The sequence below is a fragment of the Natrix helvetica genome (assembly GCF_964273705.1).
Source record: "Natrix helvetica genome assembly, chromosome: 1".
In the NCBI taxonomy this organism is placed as follows: Eukaryota; Metazoa; Chordata; class Lepidosauria; order Squamata; family Natricidae; genus Natrix; species Natrix helvetica.
In genome coordinates this window covers 209272319-209289702 of record NC_138548.1, presented here as the reverse complement: position 1 = coordinate 209289702, position 17384 = coordinate 209272319, and the positions used below count along the sequence as shown (strand labels likewise).

The window sequence follows — 17384 nt, the reverse complement described above, 5'->3', positions numbered from 1 at the left end:
AACTCCCGACGGTGGTCAGAGTTAGCCTGCATTATCACATTCTAACCACTGCGCCACCACGGCCCCTTCTAAGCAAAGATATTTCAAATCACACCTCCCCCAAATCAGTGTGGGTTCTTCTCCCCGTCACTACCGATATGCTTCACACAGGGCCAGGCGTCCTGGTTGTGCACATGTGCTGCGCACACATGTGCAGTCCACTGCCCCTGCAACACCCAGCTGCTTATTGGAGGTTGCGCAGGCACTGCACACTGTGCGCACGTGCACAATTTGTCGGTTGCTTCGTACCGGCCGGAACCCACCACTGCCCCAAATCATAAGAGTCCCTTTCTTAACCTTCCCACAACTTGTTCTAGGAAGTTCTGGATGCTGTTCATAGCATCCTTGCTGAAAAGCAAGGGACTGGCATATGTTTGAACACATAGAAGACTGGCTTATGTTTCTGGTTCAGGAGTTCCTTTTAAAGTTAGTTCAGGAGTTCCTTTTAAAGTTAGAAACTCTTTGGACCTGCAGGCAAAGAGCAGCAACATTATCTGATGGCCTTCAAAATATGGGAAATGATAAGCACCTATGGGACAAGCAAGCTCCAGAATGGTTTTCCTGCCCATCTAATGAGATTTATCAGTGCCCCAAACCTCCCCCAAACAAAGACAGGAAGTGCTGAGTCTTTGCAGGGACTGACATTGCACAAGTGATGGCTTTTTTTTTTGGGGGGGGGGAGTCAAGGAATATAGGAGGGGTGAGGTGCATGTTGATCTATGCACTAACCGTTGCCTTTTGGACAATTCTTTTCGTCAGAGCCATCCCCACAATCCTTTTCTGAAACACAGAAACCAACCAGAAAAGACAGGAGAGTGGGCATGGTGAACACATGTGAACCCACCCAATCAGCACACAACAAACAAAAAGACAACAGGAAACTAGAAATCAAATATGAAAATGGAGACAAACTGGCATCCAAAGATAGAACATGCAGAGACGAAAGGAGGAAGGGCATCAAGAGAGTTGTGTCAAACACAGAAGGGGAATGAAACAGAATCCATAACCCCCCCTTTTTAAAAAAATCCTCAAGAGGAGAAAAAAGGGTAATGTGGGAGGGCAACCCACATTAACCTCTTGAGAGATACTCTAAATTCTTTCCTTAATTTGCAGCCTCTACTTCAAAATCAGAATTAAAAGTTGGCTACATTAAGCCATGTCAATGTGCTCAAGTCTGATTTGTGCGAAGGGAGGTTACCTTTGAGTCATACAAACCAGTAGTTTAAAATTAAGTTCTCAATCAAGTCAGATTCGTTACTCGCATTTCATCAAAATCATAGTTGATCATTAATGTACAATCTCAGCCTCTTATAAAAATGTAATGGGGGAAAGAACAGAGCTACAATATGTGCATTTCTTCCTCTAAAAGACAGTTTAAAAACAACAATAGCAAAAGAACTAGCAGCAATTCAACAGCCAATTTAATACTAGAAAAAGATGCCTGCCATCTCACTAGCATCTTGGAAAATTACAGGTATTTTCCCCCCACATTTCAGGATAAAGGTTTGTAGTTCAATGTTTGAGTGCCTCCATCCACACAAAGTTCCCAGTATCAAGAGAAAACAATCATGTACTTTTCTCTTGATGTTCAAATCCTCCAAGTGCAGGAGACCTTCTTAAGTGGAAAACAGCCAAAAGCAAAATCACATACTTACCTGCAATTTGGTAATCTAGACAACATTGGGCTATTTAATTCTGTACCTGTCCTTAAACTCCAAGCTTAAGACAAAATCCACCCACTAGCTTTCCTCGAGGAAGGTGTGGGAGGATGTGGCGGCATCTAATCTTCATTTTCATTAACCCAGATCTTTTGACAGGGTATTCTAAATTCTGACATTTTTGGACAAGTGTTTGATTACACAATGGGATTAATGAGCAGAAGAGGTCTTGAAGTAAGCCACATTCAAAGGGCTTGCCTGCTAAACTTCCAGGGGGCCAAACAACAGTTGACTTTCCAACCTAAGGAATATATTGTACTTTGGGATGAGACAAGTATCTGCTTATTCAACCCTAACAGAGTCTAGAGTGGCATGGCTAAGAATATCTCAAGTCAAGATGTGAAGCTTGCTGCTTGCATTACTTCTCTCTAGATAGGGATATCTGGAGGATGTAAGGAAGAGCTCACTGAACCCCAGATAAGATACAGGGATAGCTACTCATACACAGACGAAGATGAAGAGGCAGCATGTTAAAGCAGACATTGGCATGCAGAGATGGGAAGTACAGAAAATGAATTCCAAGCCCATCTTTCCCCCAAGAATCTGCAGTTCACCCTTTACAGACTTTCTTTGTTTCTGACCTCATCGTTTCAGCCAACGCAGAATGACATTGCATGCAGTATAAACTTACCATTGTCACATCTCCAATTGATGTTGATGCAGCGGCCATTGTGGCAAGTAAACTGGGTCAGAGGGAAGCAAGTTGGGTAGGCTGCAAAAAGAAATAAGGACATTTGCAGGAGCTATTGTATATCCAGGAAGTTCGGCCGTATCAGCACAAATGTCAGTTGGTCTTACCTGAACTGCATGTCTCGAGGGTGGCGTGGGAGCAGTCACTGATAGGTATTAACATGGCGCATTTGCCCGGAGACTGAGGTAAATCTGAGGACACTCCCTCTGCTTCTCCTTCTGACTCGCCAGACTAACCAATGGTCCAGTCGAAGTAGAACCTGGGAAGGAAGGGACAGAGACTACCCAACTCCCTCCGAAGTCCCTGACTGACCTGTAACTAACCCAACTCAGGCCCTGGCACAGGGCGCGCCTGATGGGCGGGAAGTGACTGCTCCCACGCCACCCTCGAGACATGCAGTTCAGGTAAGACCAGCTGACAGTCTCCGAGGTGGGGCGTGGGAGGAGTCACTGATAGGACATACCAAAGATAGAGGTCCATGGGAGGGATCATTGAGTCTGAGTCTCCCGAGAGTGTAGGACCCTCCTCAGTTGAGGCATACGCATCTAGCCGGTAGTACCTGATGAAGGGCGATGGTGAGGACCAGGCGGCAGCCCTGCAGATGTCCTCGATGGGTGCCTGGTGCCTGCCACAGAGGTGGCCGCAATCCAGGTGGAGTGTACTGTGATGCCCACCGGCACTGGCAGCCCTCGAGCCTCATAGGCCTTGGAAATGGCTAACCTTATTCATCTGCTGATAGTGGTCAGGGAGACCTTGGCTCCTCGGGCCAATGGATGAAAGGAAACAAAGAGAGCCTCCGACCGCCTGAAGGCAGCTGTGTGCTTGAGGTAAATGTGCAGTGCCCTTCTTACGTCCAGGCAGAGCCAGGACCTCTCTCTTTCCGAAGAGGGAGAAGGATAGAAATCTGGGAGGATTACCTCCTGGCCCCTATGAAATGGGGAATTGACCTTAGGCATGAAGGCTGGATCGAGTCTGAGCACGACCCTGTTGCTGTGGAAAATGCAGAGGTCCGCCCTGGTGGAAAGAGCATTAAGCATTAAGCTCGCCACGAGGAATACCACCTTGAGGGTTAGGAATTGTAAGCTCACCTCCCTGAGGGGTTCAAAAGATGCCTCCAGCAGTGCCTGGAGCACTATGGGAAGGTCCCACGAGGGGAAACGGTGTACCACTGGGGGCCGGAGATTAGCTGCCCCTCTGAGGAATCGTTTGATGACTAGGTACTGGGACAGGGGTTGGACGCCACCCCTCCTAAGATGGTGGCCAGGACAGAAACCTGCCTTCTGAGAGTACTGTGAGCTAGGCCTTTCTCTAGACCGTCCTGGAGGAATTCCAGCACCTGGGGAACTGAGGCCGATGTCGGGTCTACCTGCGCAGACGGACACCAGGCCGCAAAGCAAGTCCAAGTCGCATCGTAGATGCGGGTAGTGGACTTCCTTCTAGTGGCCTCAATGGTCCCGATGACTCTAGTGGACAATTGGGCCTCTCTTAGTTGCTCCGACTCAAGTGCCAGGCGGTCAGATGGAGCCACTCTGGGTCTGGGTGCTCCAGGTTCCCCTGGCGTAGGGCCACCTCCTCCTGAGGAATTCTCCAATGGGGCAGAATCAACATCTCCACTAGGTCCGTGAACAAGGGACACCGTGGCCAGAAAGGGGCCACTAGGATTATCTCTGCCCTCTCTAACACTAGCTTCCTCAGAACCAAGGAAGGAGGGGAAGAGGAGGGAAGGCGTAGAGAAGGCCCGATGGCCATCTGCAGTGCAGGGAGTCGATGTCCTGAGCCCCTTGGGTTGGGAACCATGAGATGAACCTTGGAAGCTGGGTGTTCGATGGCAAGGCGAAGAGATCTACTGTTGGTTGGCCGAACCTCTGGCAGATCTGCTCAAAGATGCGGGGGTGAAGCTGCCACTCTCCATGGTCTACTGTCTCCCTGCTGAGCCAGTCCGCCTGCTGATTTTCCACTCTGGAGATGTGTTCTGCTCGAATCGACAGGAGGTTCTGTTCCGCCCAGTTTCCCAGATGCACTGCCTCTTCGCATAGCGCTATGGAGTGGGTGCCTCCCTGCTTGTTCACGTGGGCCTTGGCTGCCACGTTGTCCATCAGCACCAGGATGTGTCTTCCGACAACTGTCGTCTTGAACCATCGGAGAGCTAGGTGGATCGCTCTGAGCTCCAGCCAGTTGATGTTCTTTCGCAGATCCGTCGGGGTCCCCTGGCCTTGCGCTAACTGGGACTCCAGGCGAGCCCGCCAACTGAACAGACTTGCGTCTGTTGTTAGGACCAGCCTGTCTGGTTCCCTGAACAGGGAACCCTTGGCCAGAGCTGGGGACATCCCCCAGCGGAGTGAGAGAAGCATCTGGGGGGTCACAAGGACCCTGAAGTTTGCATTGCTTGTCCCGTTCCTCTGATGTGGGAGTAAGAACCACTGCAGCTCTCTGGCGTGGAGGCAAGCCCAGGGCACTATCCCGATGCAGGAGATGAACTTGCCGAGTAACCTGGAAAGGGGAGCTATGGGAACAGATCGAATCCTGCAAGTCTCTCAACTCAATTCTACAATACTGTCCCTACGCTCCTGTGAGAGGAAGACTTCACATTCCACCGAGTCAATAATGGTCCCCAAATGTTGGAGTCTAGCAGTGGGGACTAGATGGCATTTCTCGAGGTTGACCGAGAAGCCCAGAGACCGGAAGGTGGAAATGGTGACACTGAGATCCCCTTCTGCTTGAGCTGCTGAGGAGGCTAGTAGGATATCATTCAGGTAGCAATGTAACCGAATCGGGATTGCACGAAGGTGGGCAGCAGCCACCACTAGTACCTTGGTAAATGTTCTGGGGGCTGAGGCCAACCCGAAGGGAAGGGCCCTGTATTGGTAATAAGAACCCCCATACGAGAACCTAAGGAACCTACGGTGATCAGGGGCAATCATGATGTGGAGCTACGCCTCCGTGAGATCAATTGAGGCTAGGAAATCCCCTTGTCAGATCCCCTCCAGGATGGACCTGAGGGATGCCAACTTAAGTTTACGGTATATCATTCTGGAATTTAACAGTTTGAGGTCCAGGATTGGTCTCCACCCCACCCCACCTCTGAGCTCTTGGGAACCAGGAAGAGATTGGAATAAAATCCTGGTTTTTTCTCCCCCTCCGGAACTGGCTCCACTGCTTTGATATCCAGCAGGTGCCAAATGGCTTTGCGCATGAGAGAGCGCTTGACCGGGTTCCTGGAAGGGGGAAAGATCCGGAACCTCTTCGGGGGGTGGGAGCGGAACTCCAACTGAAGCCCAAACCTGACTGTCTGGAGTACCCATGCATTCGTAGTGATGTAATCGCAGCGGTCCGCAAACAAGGAAAGACAGCCGCTGATCGGGTGATCCGGTCCCGAATCACTTAGTTCTATGGAATGGGCAGTCTTAGTTCTTGAAAGGGCCTCTTGCCGGTCTGTTGGAACCTGTATCTGTCCCTGGAAAACTGCCTATCCCCTTGCCTGGGATACCTGGGGGCAGAGTACCTCTGCTCCTGGAAGTCTTGCTCAGGGAGTTGAAAGGAAGACCTCCTGGGGTAAGGCGCCGGCCAGTGCTCTGAATGCTTGGATGTAGATGGGAAGACCTTACGCTTATTCCTGTCTTCAATGAGGATGGGATCCAAGGCCGAGCCGAATAGCTGTCTCCTGTGTAATCAGTCCATGCCAAGTGCCATTTTGCCCGGGACTCCGTTTGCCAGTTGCGTAGCCACAGCAACTGTCTGGAAGCTACAGAGGAAGACAAGGCTCTGGAAGAATACCTTACTGCATCTAGTGTGGCATCCGCTGAGAACTGGGTGGCCACTATCAACTTCATAATATCCCGAAGTAGTCTCACATCTGACGCCGGAGTTCTATCTCGGAGTTGTTGCAGCCACAGCAGAGTGGACCTGTTGAAAAAAGAGGCTGCTGCCGCTGCTCTGATCGTCCAAGACATGGCCTGGAATTTCTTGCGCATGACGAGATCTGCCTTCTTATCCTCCGCCTTCAGACAGTTGGCAATGTCTCCCGTCACTACCGCTGAGGAAGAGGCCAGACTAACTACCGGAGCGTCCACGGATGGAACCTGTAAATCTTGGGCAAAGGAGGCATTGAGATTGTAGAATCTACGATGGTTGCTCCCTGGAGTGGGGAAGGTACCAGGCTTAGACCATTGAGACTTGAGTACTTCTAGGAAGAGCTCAGAGGTTGGAATCTCCTCCTTTTCAACCTGGGGCCTGTGGAAAGGCCCCTTCTTGGGCCCCCCATTCGTCCTAGGAACAGCCGTGGCTTGGTTGGGATCAGGAGGGCTGTCCAGATCTGCTGTGGCCTTGGCCTTGCGCAGCTGAGGTCTGAACCCCTAGGAGAACCGAGGGGCGCCGCTTCCCCACTCCTTGTGGAATCTGCCATTGCGCCTTTACTCATGGTTTGTAGCCTCTCTCTCTAACTCTCCTTCTGTTCCTACCGGTCTGTAGCTGCTACGTGGATTCGGTGCTCCTTCGAATCCTCGCGTTCCTCAGCTGTGCCACCAATCCGTGGTCCGCAAGAACACTGGCCCACCGCCGAATAGCTGGGGCCCTCCCCAGATTACCGGTGGAGTACAGGCCCAAAGTTACCCTCGTGGGTACTGGCGGTGGCTGCGAGCGCCTGTGGCCTCTGGTATCAGAGCGCCGATCCCTGCGCTCCACGCATGCGCCCACACTTCCAAAATGGTGACCGCCAACCACGCAGCACGAGTTTATGTTCCGGCTCCAACTGAGCCACCTCTTTTCCAATCACGCAATCACATCCGCTGATCTGTGGACCACGTGTAGCAATGCCCGGGGTGTGCGGCTTGGAGATTCCCCCGCCACCGCCACCCAGCGGTTTAAGCCCTCAGCCATGCAGCAAGCAAGCCAGTAAGACGGGCGCCGCAAAGGGAGGTGAGAGGAGTTCAAGAAAAATCAAACGCTGAGAAAAGTCTTGTACCAATGGAGAAGCCAGGAAAATTATCTCCTTCTGGGCTGAAGACTGAGGTTAATCTGGAGAGTCAGAAGGAGGAGCAGAGGGAGTGTCCTCAGATTTACCTCAGTCTCCGGGCAAATACCCATCAATGACTCCTCCCACTCCCCACCTCAGAGACTGGATGAGATTGTTATAGTATCACAAACGGTGAAGTTGGGGAAGAGGGATTTTTCAGGGAGACGAGGGTTTCACTTGGTCTTCAAATGGCACTTGGAGTTCTATGCTCCAGAAAATGCATGGAATTATAGTAAAACAGTTCTAAATATCCCCACATACTTAATAACCAGGCCCTTTCAAATTTCTAACTACAATCCAGTGGTATTTTTTGCCATGCTCCTTAGTTCCAGGTAGGATCTCTCTTTAATGAGATTCTTCTTTTCCTGCCCTCAGGTGCTTTGGAAAATAAGTCTTATTTCTGTAACTGCCCCTCAAGTACTGGAAGACAGCTATCATGTCACCTCTAATCCTTCCCTTTGACAGGTTAGATATATCTAGCTCTCTTAACCAGTCATTGTACAGTTTAGTCTCCAGAACCTTTGTCATCCTTGTTGCTCTTTTCTGTAATCTTTCTAGGGTCTCAGCATCTGTTTTGTATTGTGGCAACGATGCAGTATTCCAAATGTGGTGTCACTAGTGCAGTATATAGTGTGGTACTATCACTTCTCATGATCTTGATACTATCCCTCTGTAGATGCAACCTCAGACAGCACTGGCTTTTTTAGCAGCTGCAGCACACTGCTGGCTCATATGAAGCGCAGGGGTTAGAGTGCAGTACTGCAGGCTACTTCTGCTGATCACCGGCTGCCAGCAGTTTGGCAGATCGAATCTCACCAGGCTCAAGGTTGACTCAGCCTTCCATCCTTCCGAGGTGGGTAAAATGAGCACCCAGGTTGCTGTGGGCAATAAGCTGACTCTGGAAACCGCTTAGAGAGGGCTGTAAAAGCACTGTGAAGCGGTAAATAAGTCTAAGTGGCTATTGCTACTTAAGTCGTGGTCCACTAGGACACCTGGATCCCTCTCACAGTTTCTACTATTGAGACAGGTACTGTCTATTCTATACCCGTGTATTTGGCTTTTCCTGCCTATGTGCAGGACCTTACTTTTCTCACCACTGAATTGCATTTTATTGGATAAGGCCCATCGCTCCAGTCTGTCAAGGTCATTCTTAATCTTGAGTCTATCTCCCAAAGTTTTAGCAATTCCCTTCGGCTTGATATCATCTGCAACTTGAATGAGTTCCCCTTCTATCCCTTCATCTAGATCACTTATGAAGATGCTGAAGAGCAACCGGATACAAACAGAACTTGGAGGTACCCTTCTGCATGCTTCTCTCCTTGTAGATTTAGTTCCTTTGAGAGCTACTCACTGAGTGTGGTTGATCAGCCAATTGCAAACCCATCTGGTGGTGGTAGTATCTACACCACGTTGTTCTATGTTGCCGAGAATGAAGATGTGGTCTAGTTTGGCAAATGCCTTACAAAGTCTAGGAATACTGTCTCCACAGCATTTCATTGATCTACTAATTTAGTCACTTTATCAAAACGGCAATAAGGTTTCTTTGGCATGATCTATTTTAACAAATCCATAACGATTTATATTAATCCTTTGCTCATTTCTAAACTGCTCACAAATCTGTTGCTTGATTAGGATTTCCCCAGGTATTGAGACAAACAAATACACATTTGTGTTTAGATATTTAATCATGTCTGCCCAAAACATGTGTGAATGAAAGAGATACAGATTTAGAGCCATGTGTAATATACATCTCTACTTTTTAGAAAATAAATCCTGGATTTTAAATACATGAAAGAATTCACAGCCTTTCAAATGTACTGTTCATTTCTTTCAGACCATATGGATGGAGATTATGTACTATAATCATAACTGAGATGATTGTAATAAGTCTGTTATTGCAACAAAGCCCCTGGTGGATTATGAATATCCACTCACTTAGCAATACATCTACAAATATAATACACCAGAATCTATTTCTTCACTCACCACATGAGGCTGATTCATCAGAGCGATCCCCGCAATCATCATCCAAGTCACAGGTCCAAGAGCTAGGGATGCAACGGCCACTGGCACAGGAGAACTGGTTGGAGGGACATGTGCGAGCTGGGGAGCAGGCAAGTGGCAGTGAATCACAGGAGATACATTAAAAGCAAAATTGCACACCTTCCTGAGTCTAATGGTGGATAGGAAAATCTCCAATGGTAATATCAGATGATACAGAAATAGTTAAACAGGTTCTGTATTGAAACTAGCCAGCCCCATATTCAAATACATGCTTTGCAGATATGCAGAAACTACCCAGAATTTTGAGAACTGTTAATTCCATCACATCTAGATGGAGAAGTCTGATATACCATTTCATTTTAGATGCCTTAGAATAGACTCGCAGAGTTGTCATGAAGATCAAATGAAGGATAACTACCTAGTTAATTAAATGGATAACAAACGATGGTTACCAGAGCATGTGGAATTAGATTCGTCTTCATTGTTGCCGCAATCATTATCCCCATCACACAGCCAGCGGTTGGGGATGCAACGATTGTTCTCACATTTGAAGCGGTCCGAAGGGCATGTATGCTGATCTGCAGAGTGTCAAAGCAAGGAAGGCATCTTAGGACATCACACAATGAGATCCTTCTTTCCTTTTATGTGCATGACAGTAATGTGAACTTAGGACCAAAAAGCCTTCTCCTTGAATAAGTTAAGAATCTTGAAGCTTTGGGCCACATTCGGATGAGTTTTCCGATTGTGGCAGTTCCAAATTCAGAGATTTTATGGGAAATCTATACAAGGTCTTCTTCCTCTAAATAACACTATTATTTTCACAATGTTTTCCAACTACTTGGGATTTATTTTTAACAAAGAAAATTTGCTGAGATTGATTTTGATTGATAAGACTAAGAAATACTTTACTAGAAGAACTAGAAAAGCCCATACTTCTATGGACATGCAACTATTTGTATTGAAAGTGAAAAAGGTGCTTCAGATGCAGCATGAATGCGCTTCCTATCATTTGTCATGCAATTACATAAAATACTGTACTTTTTTTGTGGGTTCACATAGACCTTTTCTGCTTCACATCCCTAGAAATAATTTATTCTACATTTCTAAAGATTAGAAGGCAAAGACTTAATCTTTACATTCAAACTGTATTTTTACTAACTGGGCCCTTTGTTTTTATTTGTTTCAGGAAAAAAAAGGCAACAGAAGGAACAGGGATGGGCAGAAAAGTTCTTGAGTATGACAAGCATCATTTTACATCCCTATGCTGTAGATCTTGACTTGCCTTAAAATTAATGTTCAACTTCTTAACCTCCTACAATCGATACCAGACAAAAACTACAGTGCCTTCACTATAATCTAATGCATTAGATTTCATGACCTTTGCTTCTGTAGATATAAATGTGTTGATGTTTTCTAGTAGAGAGGTCCACAATCCCCGGACGGCAGCCCACTACAGGGCTATGTTGGTTTATTTGGAGCTGGGCCATACAAATGGCAGGTGAGTGCACGCAAGTTCCACTCGTGCAAGCAGTGCACACAAGCACTGGCGTGCGAAGCTCCAGTTGCACAAATGGAGCTGTACACACTCACGCGCATGCATCTACCACTCACACAAAACTATCCCCTCTCCCCCCCCCCCCCCCCGCCGCCTCCCAATACTAGGCTGCCAAGCTGGAAAGGTTGAGGACCACTTGTTGTAGTAGAATTTTGTACCCTGGATGCCCCTTTTCACTTTTGGAGTTCTCTATCATTTGAAAGTGCTCTGGATTCACCGTTTTGCCTGATGCAAGATACATCTGGTCACCCTAGCCTAGATATATCTGAAGGATTGGTCCCATTTGTCTCACGAGAGGATGGGAACGGTCAAGAAGAACCTTGGTGTCCCTCAAGCAAATACGTACGGCAGAGTTCAGGTGCCTCATCACTGTTGTCCAGGCAGTCATTGTCTCCATCACATTTCCATCGCTCCTGTATACATCGACTGTTTTTGCAAGCAAATTCCCCAGGCTGGCACTGTGGAGGTGGAACGTAAGATGGATTGGCTAGACAAGAAAGAACAAGAGAAAAGTGGTTCTGTTATAAGCAAGAGGCAGAGTTTTGGAGTTGAACCAACCCCCTTCTCTCAGATATTTCAATTCGGACGTAAGCTGCACATGTGGATGAAAAATGACTGGTAATATCTCTGCTACCCTTCATTATAAACCCATTTCTCCCTTCCAAACCATCCCACTGGAGAATCAGAAGAGGACTGAAGAGTCAAAACCCTGCAACATCTTGCACAGACAGCAGTTTGCACAGATTTTCCTACTTTATATTCAAACTATTTGCACAGATGTTTAGAAGGTGGATGATAGGCAGGGGGCAAAAATGCTTACTGATGCATCAGTACTGGACATCAGATTGGATGATTTTCAAGATTCCTTCCAACTGTCACATTTTAAAAATTACTTACTTTAATTACCTTTTTGTTGGTGGAAATAGGGCTCCATACCTGTTGGCAGGTCCTTAACACCTTAAATAGCTAGCATTCCTAAATATGTAAACCATGAATAGGTAACATTTGAAGAGTTGGGAGTCTGTAACTCAACTAATTGGAAGACCAAAGGAAGCCATCTGCATATAAGGTTGCTCCAGAGATTACCTGCTCCCACCTCCACTCTTGTTTTATTTGAAAATATTCTCCTACACCTTCAAAATTTGGCTCTTCTGTTGTCCATTTCCAAAAGCATAGAGTTCAGGGCACCCGTAAGCAGGATGCTGGGGGGGGTGGGGGGGGGGTGTTCATATGCACTCTTCAGATTTACCAATTCTTTAATCAGCAGTTTGGTATACAGAAATTAAACAAAGGAACCTTTTATGTTGGAGGAAGAGGCAGCGATGGGGGAAGAAAGGTTCATTTATGTGGAGGTTGTATTGCAAAGTAACATAGCAGGAACAGAAAAAAAAAATGTGGCAACCTGATTTAGAAATCACAATAAAGTAAGTAGCCTCAGCAAATAAAACAACAACCCCAAAACCATTCTTTCTAGTTTTGCTGAATATGTTTGGCTATTATTAGTACCCCATGCTTTCTGTAAAAGTACAAACAAGGGTGGAAAACCTCTTCCAATGAAATGGGTATATTCATCAAATAAATATATTCCCCAGTTTCATTTGTGGAAAGGTACAAATTGGCAGAGCAATGGCTTCGTCACCAATGTCAATCAGGTGACATAATTGTCAAGAGCACTGGAGAATTCAAAGTATCTGTAATAGTCAGTATAGGAGAGTATTGTCTCCAAGAAGGTCTTAATATAATGATACAGCTGGATCTTTTTTTTAAGAATGCTGAGCTCCTGGCAATCTCTTATCTCCTTTCACATTTACTGAATTATGATATGGATTGGTTACCTTGGCAAGTGACAGAATCTGGTCCCAAAATCTGGTCTTCTGCACAGGCACAACGTCTGCCATTTGGGATAGCCAAGCAAAGACTGCTGCAGCCTCCATTGTTCACCCGGCAACTGTTAGAGCCAACTAAAAAAATGGACAAGAAGAAGCAATGAGAGAAAAACGTCCTGAGACCCGTCAAAAGCAAGGAAAAAGAAAAGGCCTGGAAGGCTCTTGTGTAATCCAGTCCAGGTAATTTTTATCATGAAATGCACTGGAAAAGCAAAACAGGATTAATAATTTCCAAAGAGGTAAACATTTTAGGCTTTTGCAGCAAATAGCCTGGCCAGCTCAAAGAGTCTTGCAGGAGCTTAAAAAGCAATACATTCTATTTTCCACCTAAAGTTTCACAGGTCAGAATTCACAATGCTCAAGTCACCACTAAGTCTCCGATGTTAATCTCGACATGCCTGGACCTGTCCTTCTTTGCATTCCTCCTCATAGCCACAAGAAAATAAGAAGTGCATTTAGTTCAACCAATACCGGTAGTCCTCGACTTACGACCACAATTGAGGCCAAAATTTATGCCACTAAGCAAGACAGGTGTTAACTGAATGTTGCCCCATTTTACAACCATTTGTGCTACAGTTAAGTGAAACACTGCACTTGTTAAATTAGTAACATGGTTGTTAAGTGAATCTGGCTTCCCCATTGACTTTGCTGGTCCGAAGGTCACAAAAAGGGATCACATGGTTCTGGGGGAAGACTGCAACCGTCATAAATATGAACCAGTTGCAGGAATCTGAATTTTTATCACGTGACCATGAGAAATGCTATAAAATGGTAGTTCAGTGTGAAAAAATGGTCATAAGTAACACTTTTTAGTGCTGTTGTAATTCTGAACCATCACTAAACAAATGGTTGTAAGGCAAGGTGTAACTGTATTACATGTATAGAGTGGATAGTTTAAAAAAAAATTAGCAGAAGAAGAAACATCTGACTCTTTTAATCTTTTTTTCCCCTCAACTGGTTATTTCTGGAACCTTCGTTTGGCGTCTTCATACTTTGTGTGAAGAGCATGCTCTCACAATCAGTGTGCTGACTTTTCTCAACCACAGATTGTTTTTTTTTAAAGTTTCAATACATTTTTGCTTTTCTCCTCACCTTAAACTGCTGGGGAATGTGTATAAATCAAATCTAACTGCAAGAAAGAGACCAATTGCATGCATCATTTTCATGAACCAAGAAAAGGTTTTGGTACTATGGGAAAACCCATGAGACTGCCTAAGAGATCTATGCAATGTTCTCAAGGCAGCATCTCATCCAGATTTTCACACAGTTAATAGAAAAATTGAAAAGCATCAGAGTAAAAGAACGAACAGCAAAGAAAAGAAAAAGTCGGGGAAAGTACATTCAACTGAAAATGCTGTTTCCTTCCTGGTCTTTGAGAAAACGGAGTGGCAACTTTATGGGTGGTCACAAACATATTTAAAATATAGAAAGCAAGGAATAGTCTCCTTCAGCATTTTCATAAAGTTTATACTACTTTTAGCCTGTCATATGATGCATTCACAATTTAAGGAGAAGGTACAGCATTTGTTCTTACCTGATTTAAGTAGAAAGTATGTTCTGTTTTAGCAAGTGCCAGTGTAATCTAAATCCATAATGGTTACTGAAATTTGTTCATTTAGAGCAGTGTTTCCCAACCTTGGCAACTTGAAGGTGTCCGGACTTCAACTCCCAGAATTCCCCAGCCAGCGCTGGCTGGGGAATTCTGGGAGTTGAAGTCCAGACATCTTCAAGTTGCCAAGATTGGGAAACACCGATTTAGAAGATCTGACCTGCAAAGTAAATAGCTCTGATCCATCCACCTGATCTGGGTTTTAATACTCACAAGACCCCACTTCTCTGTATGTGAAGGAAACCATTAAAGACATCTTAATTTATGGATCTGCGTAGCATTTTTCCTACAAAAATTCAAGGCTTTCTTCTAATGCTCTTGTTCTCACATGCACATTCATCCAAGTGGCCACTAAAAATAAGGCTTTGTACTGCAGCAAATATCGTGCTAGGCATCACGATGTTCACCATAGTTCTGTTCTGAACCTTGTACGGATCCTTGGAGAAAGTATGTTACAGTTCAGTTCTAAGGTGGGTTATTTTTTCGTTCGGGATCACTTATTTGACTTTGTAAATTTCTGCAAAGTATATTTTAACAAGGGCTCATCATGGTTTAATACCTTGCTGTTGCTGAGCATCGTACATGCGAATCTCAAAAAGTGGTGGTCGTTCATTGCGCAACAGAGTAACAGTCTTAGTGTTCTGATCCAAACGAAAGATGCTACCACTTCGGTACTCTGTCCAGAAGAGGAAATGGTCATAGTGGCACAATCCAAAGGCATGACTCAACTCACTTCCATCATAAACAACCTGCAGCAGGAGAAAGATATACACAAGTAATAATCAGCTTTATTGATTACCCTGTAGGCCATATCAAAGCACAAGGTTCAAACACATATCACCAATAAAATCCTATACGAACAATTTAAAATAAGAATAGGTTAAAATACAATAGTTATAGGATAAGATGCAACATAATTTAATACATAAATATGTAAAATAGAACAAAATGACATAAAATTATATTTCGGTGTCACCCTTACAATCTACCCCAATCAGTTCCACATATCTAGATCTCAAGCGAACCTTTTTTTTTTTTTTAGTACTGTGCTGTGTTAAATGTTATTTTCAGGTTTCAGCCACACCTAAAGTAAGTTGTTTTGATATGGGGATCCCAATGGGTCATTTGTTTGATATATAGACCAAGGTACCTCTCAGCCCCTTATACAAGCAACAATCAAATAGGATGTGAGCCAGGCCTTCTACCTCTGCCGCTCCTCAAATGCAGACACACTCATTGTAGAACATTTAAGACAAGCAATCAACATTTTAAAAACGCATCTCTTCTGACAGCACAGCTATAGGGTCAAAGCAATGGGAGACGGTTGGGAAAAGTGAGAGGGAGATTATAAATATAGAATATAGAAGAAAAGAAGAGAGGGGGGGAGAGCTAGTTTGGTCTAGTGGTTAAGGCAACAGGCTAAAAAGCTGGAGTCTCTTTAGGCTTCATAGGCAGTAGGGTGACCTTGGGCCAGTCACTTTCAATCCAATCCACCCCCCGGGATTGTTGTTGTGGGGAAAATAGGAGGAGGAAGGTGTGTTAGATATGTTCACCACCTTGAGTTGTTTAGAAGAAGAATAAAGGCGAGATTTCAATAAATAAAAATAAATATTGCGGTGAAGAAAAACTGCCCCTCAAATAGTCATACCGCTACCCTAAATGGCTAGGTGTTCTTGTGGCAGTAATCCTTCTGGAATTATAGTGGTGATGCTAATGCCACATTTATCATATTTCAGAATTTGTCCACATTTTTATTTTGTCCCTGAGTCAATGTCGACATTTGACTGCATGAACACATTCTTGCACTTTTCTCAGTAAGATTTTGGGCTTAGGCTTGGCCTCTTTCCTAGGGCCTGAAAGTAACTGGCCCAAGTCACCCAAGTAGCTTTGTGCCTATAGCAAGACTAGAACTCACAGTCTCCTAGTTTCTAGCCTGATGCTTTAACCACTACTCCAAACTAGCTCTCGATTCAAACTATGAACATTGTTCACAAACATCAATGACCCAACCGGACTTCAAAGTGACCTAAAACCACAGCATCTCATTCTTGTTGGATAAAAGGCTTACAAGTTGCTGAAATACCTGCCAAGCCTACATCTACCTGATATGCCAGAGCAAAGAGAAATTATTTTAACTGTATTTATAAAAAAGAAAAAAAGTCTAAAGGTAGGGCAAATATTGGCCTGAGCAAGTGGGATGTTACTTGGGACTTAATTGTTTTTGATATATTGGAAATATTTGTACAAGTTTGCATAAACCATAAGCCCAATGTTTAACAACTGTGAACAAAACAGCCGGCAAATAAAAATGCAATTAAAAAGTCAGCATGCTTAAACTGTTTACAATTTTCGGATGAATAATTTGAAGGGTATGGGGGTGCGGAAGAGCAGACTGCTTGAGAAAATCACAGGCACCTGTGCTGTCTTATTTCTCTCCCATTTGAGAACTTTTTTCCCCCAGCGTCAGCACAGCAGATTTGCCAATGAAGCAGCAACCGCTTCATAGGCGTCAGGCAATTGTCACCATCCTAAAGATCCTAACAATTGTACATAGTTCAAACCATTTCAAAGTGTATTCAATGCTCCTCCTCCTTGCCCTAAGCACTTCTGATCTATAACCATTTTTACTGGCTTTGGAAGCTGCACTCTCACCCTAAAGCAGAGGTGTCAAACTCGATTGCATTGAGGGCTGCATCAGGGTTGTGTTTGACCTCAGGAGGATCATTGTGGTGTGGCCCAGTGGGCATGACCAGCTTAATGTCACTCGTGTTGGGGGTACCTGTGGTGGCCTGAGCGCTCTGCCGGCAAAAACGGGTTCTGAGCTCTGTTTCTGACTGCAATGGCCTCCTGCAACACACTGCCAGTGAAAAC

The 17384-nt window shown here is 45.2% G+C and overlaps 1 protein-coding gene across 3 annotated transcripts in view; it reads right to left on the bottom strand.

Annotated features, from left to right (window-relative positions):
* Positions 1 to 17384, bottom strand: part of LRP1 (LDL receptor related protein 1) — a 382005-nt gene that overhangs the window by 122313 nt on the left and 242308 nt on the right. For all 3 annotated transcript variants that reach the window (XM_081934411.1, XM_081934412.1, XM_081934413.1), the window contains 6 exons: positions 15073 to 15262; positions 12854 to 12979; positions 11365 to 11505; positions 9916 to 10041; positions 9446 to 9562; positions 2389 to 2469 (listed from right to left, as the gene is read on the bottom strand). In XM_081934411.1, coding sequence (XP_081790537.1) covers positions 2389 to 2469; positions 9446 to 9562; positions 9916 to 10041; positions 11365 to 11505; positions 12854 to 12979; positions 15073 to 15262 — 781 coding nt within the window. The remainder of the gene's footprint in view (positions 1 to 2388; positions 2470 to 9445; positions 9563 to 9915; positions 10042 to 11364; positions 11506 to 12853; positions 12980 to 15072; positions 15263 to 17384) is intronic.